Here is a 6,000-nt window from a genome sequence, read left to right on the forward strand (position 1 = left end):
CCTTTTCTTTCAAAACACTTGTATGTAAGAATAGAATCATCTGCGTCATCATCTTGAAAAACTGACAGATGAACTTCAGAATTGTGGATTTATAGAGCCAGACTGTATAACGGATGTGGGATCAAGTGTGGGTCAGTAGGCGGAGAGAGAAAATGGGTGGCATCTGAACGCTGCCGACCCTGTCCTATAATATATAAACCTGTTTTTGTCTTTAGGTAGGACAGAGTGGATGTTATGTATGGCTTTGTTTTGTTCCATGTAAATTGGAGTTCCTCAAACGGTAAATAAAACTGTTTCGTTCGTTGGGTTCCACCTTGTCCGAGAGCTACAAAAGCATTTTGAAATGAAGCCCATTTACTTACAGGCTTTATGGGCTTTATGCTTCCCTTAGTTCTGACAGCAGGTTATTTATTTCACTGAACATAGACTGTTGACTCCTCACAGAGCTAAGAGAGAGAGAGAGTCTGTGGAGTTATTATGATCTGTACAGACCGGAAGACGTGCGCTGACTGCCGATATGCAAATTGAGATTCAAATAATTAATCAAGGAAGCAAGTCTGAGTGATTATTAATGGAATCTGAGTGAGTAATGAAGCTTATTAATATTGATATTCAGCGGGTTATTAATTCCCAGGAATATATACATGACATCCATCCATATATGCATCCATCCTCGCCTCTTTTCATGTCTTAATCTTTCTTTCCCCGCCCTAAACTTTGAGGTGATAAACTGTACTGGTCAGCGATGAAGACTGATGAAGACTTCTAGGAGCACATCCATCTGTTCATCCATCCATCAATCCATCCATTCATCCATCCATCCATCCATCCATCCTTCAGTCCATCCAACCATCCATCCATCCATCCATCCAACCATCCATCCATCCATCCATCCATCCATCCATCCATCCACCCATTCCTCACTTCATCACTCCCTTCTCTCCATCTTTCTCCTCTCTGTGTTGATAAACCAAAAAGGGGTCAGTGATGAAGAAACTCCATCTGTCCATCCATCCCAACATGATCTCATAAGATTTTGTGATATGAGCACAACTAAAACAACGTGGTTAAGGTTAGGGAAAGGATTTGGTCATGGTTACATAAGAAAAAACGTTTGCTAAAGATTAAAACTTAACACATTGTAGAAATTTCCTTCTATTCCAAGCTTGGACTCAAACCTGATATATTTCCAACATATTTCTTTCACTTTTAGTAAATGCATTTTGAAGACCCCATTAAACAGCATCTTTACTTTCTTGATTTGATGTATTTCCTGTTGGAACAGGATGTTGGGGGGCGGGACATAACGCAGGGAGGGATCATTCAAAAGTCTAAACCAATGGGAGATCAGTCAGGGAGAGAAAGGCAGTTTGATTTGATGGGAAACTAGTACTTACTAGTAGAAACTTAAATTTCTACTGGTAAGTTTTCATACTAGTGAAACATGAGGTCACCATTAAAGATACACTGTTTTCCAGTAAGGAACAGTAATGGGAGTTCATTTCATGGGGACTTTAAGGGTGGGATTAAGGTTATGGTTAAGGTTAGGCAACTAGTTTGGGAAAGGATTTGGTCATGGTCAAATGAGAAAAACTTTAGCTAAAAATTAAAACTTCACTCATAGTAGAAATCTCCTTAGTAGAACCTTGGAATCAAACCCGGTTGTCGGAGCTGAAGGCAAATCCGCCTCGTTATGTTATTTGCATTTTAAGACTTTGTGCTTATTTCACAAAGTTTCAGGAGATCAGCCCTCCCCTCCCCTCCCCTCCCCTCTTCCTCACCTGTGAAGTGATGACCTCGATGGACGCCATGAAGCGGTCGGCGATGATGGACACTCCCAGGAACATGTACATGAGCGACACGAAGTAGACGACGGCTCGGGCCACCTGGTCGCCGAGCCCCGGCCGGTTGGGCTTCCAGACGGGCAGCAGGATGCCCGGCCGGCACACCGCCACCTCCTCGCACTTCTGCCTCTTGCCGGGATCCGTGGCGTTGCTGTAGGACACGGAGGGCTTGAAGGAGGCGGGGAACATGGAGGGCGACACCCCGCCCAGGTCCGAGCCGTCGCCGGGCTCGCCGCGCTGGGACTCCGGCTGGCAGGGGGGGGGGAGGAGGAGGAGGAGGAGGAAGAGGAGGAGGGAGGGGAGGAGGGAGGAGACGACAGACATGGCGGCGTGCGGATCCCTTCGGAGGGAGGGAGGCAGGGAGGGAGGGAGGCAGGGAGGGAGGAAGGGGTCAGGCGGAGGATGATGGGGGTTAGGCCGAGGAAGAGGGAGGTGGGGGGGAGGGGGAGACGCTGGGTGGAGCTGGGAGTGGTGCAACTAGCTCACCTGGAAGAGAGAGAGAGACAGAGAGAGAGAGAGAGAGAGAGAGAGAGAGAGAAGACAAAGAACAAATTAGACTGGGGAGACCCTCGACCGATTTTGAAGACACATTTCTCTCTTTTGTCATAAATATGCTCACACTAGACGATTAGCGTGAGCTGGTCAACAACTTAGATCTGAGCTGAGACCGGCAACAGCCAGTGAGAGATGAGCGGGAGAGAAGGAAAAAAATAAATACAGCAGAGAGCCGTTCCACTTCCATGTTTGTTTTGGTTCGAAATCCAACAAAGTCCAGTTCTGCCCTGAGGTCCCTTATGCAGATCGATCATTACAAACAAGCTTTGTTCAAACCCCCTGAACTTTATTTTAAATTCTAGTCAAAATCCCATGGTTTTCAAAGATACCAAACATGCTGAATTACAGGGAAATGTGTATAAAATTATGCAAAAAAAAAAATCAAGATTTTTTCCATTTGATCTAATGGTGCAGCCATAAAAAAAATAGCAGCTTGGCTTCGAATATTTCTCTTAATATAAGCAGCTGCTGCTTCAATGAAGCGTTGGAACGAGCAGATACAGAATATAGACGTGACTTTTCTAAAAACAATGTTTACAAAGTGCTTTACATACAATAAAACCCAAAAGCAGTGATGTGAAACTACCACAATGAATGATAGAAAAAAAAAAAAAAAAAAAAAAATATATGATAGAAAATAGGAATAAAAGGTAATATATGAGGTAAACAGGTACAACTAAAAACACACAAACAAACAGAGATACAATTGAAAACAGATTGAACTTTACATAAAAGTGTGTGCCGAAAAAAAAAAAATAGAAAATAGGAATAAAAGGTAATACAAGAGATAAACAGGTACAACTAATAAACAAACAAACAAACAAACAAACAAACAAACAAAGATACAATTAAAAACAGATGGAACTTTAAATAAAAGTGTGTGCCAAAACACAAGAAAGCAATAAAATGGAGATACAGGTACAAGTAGGCTACACTAAGAGGAAGTAAGAGGAAATTTAAGGGGAAACTCTGAATGTCTTTGATGATCTTCCTAGGTTGTTCACTGAATTATTGTATAAAGCACACCGTCTATATTAAAGATTTATTCTTTCATGAATGGAGAGAAGGACAATAGAAGTATGTTTGCCGCTCTCTGAAAGGGAATCACTCAACAGACACACAAAGCTTACAGACACAAGGCCAAACACTTCCTGGACAAACACTAGACTTCTGATTAAACTGCTGTTCCAGGAAGGGAAACTTACAGTTACTTTTGTTAGTTTTCCTTGTTAGAATATTCCACAACCGTATGTTGCAGTAGCTCAGTTCGAGACCTTGGGCAGTGTGTGATCCCAGTCTTTACTTCATCATCAAATGTACGATCCCCAAATCCAGCTGGTTGTCAGGTGTGTGTTGCCTTGACAACGTAAGACGAAAAAATCTATGAATGTCAGTTGATGAGTGTGTGATGTTCAGCCTTTTCATTCTGTTCAGTTGTGTAGTGCCTCCTCAGCTTTACTCACACTAAACACAGTGGTGGAAAAATAATCCAACCTTGGTTTATTGTGTAAATTTGTTCATTTGTATTTGTTGTAATAATATAACCTTAAGCTTAAGCGGGCTTTAATGGAACATTGTAAGTCTTCTAGTTATGAAATCTGGTTTATTGATTTGATTCTTCTGTTCCTAGTGTGTTGTAAATGTAATGTGGTTTCACAAAATGATAGCTATCATAAAAGAAAAGCAAATTATGGCTCATATTTTAAGTAATAATCTGCATTTTCATTAATTTTACTGTTCTCTATCACTGATTGATCCAAGCTCCGCCCACATCGTTTGATTGACAGGTGATCTCTGGGAAGAGCAGTGCAGAAACACCACGGCAATGAGGCTGAGCAACAAAGATGGAGACTAATGTTTCAATGCTAGACTCACTTTTTCAAAACTCTTCACACTGTTAGCACAACAGAAGTCTATGCGGACCAAACTGTGACTGACTCTTGCCTTGCTTTACAGTAACACAAAATGCATTGGTTTAACACAAAAGACATTCAGTGACCACAGCTTTCAAAATTCTTGAATTCTTTTCTCACTCAAAGTCAAAACCACCAGCAGAACCATGTGTATCTACAGCCCATTCTGCACATGCTTACATACTCTTTTCAAAACTTCAATTTACAAGTTCAAAACCTAACATACATTCAATCCCATTCCATTGAAATACATTCAAAATCCTAAAAAAAAGATGGTTATGGAGACAAATAGTGAAAAATTATTGATTGAAATTATGTAAATGAGACCAACCACAGGTGATTCCCGTCTCAGTCCCATCTCATTACCACCAATACAGCAGGTGTGATGTGGAGGAAAACATGTGGCCAAACACAGGAGACCGGGTGGACGACTGTAACATGATTTGTTTTTGTTTTTTTGTTTTGTTTTTTGAGCAAACCATTACAGTACTGACGTTTGTTTTCCTTACAGCAATTTTCATTTACTCTAGTTTATTTTTTAAATTACTTTATGTCAAAAAAAAAAAAAAGCACATTGAAGCTTTTCCTGTTTTCCTGTTGCATTCCTATGACTTGTTCCTGTAGTATACTGTAGTACATTCTATAAAGAGGAACCATTCTTACTGTATTTTGTAATGGGAACTTTGTTTACTGTAAAATAAGACAATGTACACATTTCTTATACAATTAACAATAACAACAAAAAATATACTGTATATACACACAACAAAAAACTAGAGAGCACAAAACGATTTACTACATCAAAGATTGCCATAAAATGACACATCTACTGTAATGCTACCTGTTGTTAGTGTTTTAAGGTAATTGTGTTATGAGTGACAAAGTGTTGCTGTTGAAGAAAACTAGTGCTGGTGTTTTGGTAGAATTATTTGATTTTGTTTTGGTAGTTTTGGTGCATTTTCGGTGTGAAATGAACTGTTGTGCCAAGCTGCATGTTGGTACAGACAACAGAGTTTTGAGACTCGGTATTGAGAAAAGTTTGCAACCGATTGTAAAAAAAAACTGTAAAAGAAACTCAACTCAAAGGTCACTACTTAGACCCATGTTTTTTTTAACAGAGAGATGTTTTTGAGGAGAAAGCCGTCGACTGATGAATTGAAAGATGCAAAATGCTTTTCACCGCGGTATCTGCCTCAGACTTGTTTATCACGAAAACCAAGGAGAAGCACGAGTACGTCCGACTCTGAAAAACTTCTTTTCAGAAAAACTTCTTTTCAGAGTCAAATCCATTACAAAACACTCTCATGTGTACCGGAGAGAGTCCTGACTCACATCCAGCAGCAAGACCTCGCTTCCATTGTATGTAAGTTTCCTCTGTGTGTGTAAGAGCCGTGAAACTCCACTAGTCCTTGAATGGAAATGGAACGGTCCTTAATGGAAGACTCGAGTGGGCGCGCTCCAACTCTCGACATTAACGTGAACAGATGCATTCTGGGAAAGCAAAATCTGATAAAGGGGTATGATTCATAGCAGATGACGAGATTCGGCCGTCGCTATTGATGGCGGTGAGTCACGGAAATAACTGAAGGTGGAGATGAAAAGAGGGAGAAAAGAAAGTGGAGGAGAGAAAGCGAGGAGGAGGAGGGGGGTGTTAGGAAGGTGGAGAGGAAGAGAATGGGGGAGAGAAA

The 6,000-nt window shown here is 40.9% G+C and overlaps 1 protein-coding gene across 14 annotated transcripts in view; it reads right to left on the reverse strand.

Moving 5' to 3' along the window:
• The window catches only part of LOC139661691 (sodium/calcium exchanger 2-like), a 62,973-nt gene extending 60,805 nt beyond the window's left edge, over window positions 1–2,168 (reverse strand). For 11 of the 14 annotated variants that reach the window (XM_071540229.1, XM_071540234.1, XM_071540232.1 and 8 more), the window contains exon 1: window positions 1,782–1,943. In XM_071540229.1, coding sequence (XP_071396330.1) covers window positions 1,782–1,853 — 72 coding nt within the window. In that variant the 5' untranslated portion in view covers window positions 1,854–1,943. Of the gene's footprint in view, window positions 1–1,781 lie in introns of all 14 variants that reach the window. The other 3 variants (XM_071540236.1, XM_071540225.1, XM_071540223.1) reach the window with 2 other exon arrangements.
• Window positions 2,169–6,000: the final 3,832 nt, after the last annotated feature.

Source organism: Centroberyx affinis, unplaced genomic scaffold, assembly GCF_046629955.1.
Source record: "Centroberyx affinis isolate AG114_WGS23_722 - 3 ecotype Tasmania unplaced genomic scaffold, CSIRO-AGI_Caff_v1 ptg003587l_1, whole genome shotgun sequence".
Taxonomy (NCBI): domain Eukaryota; kingdom Metazoa; phylum Chordata; class Actinopteri; order Beryciformes; family Berycidae; genus Centroberyx; species Centroberyx affinis.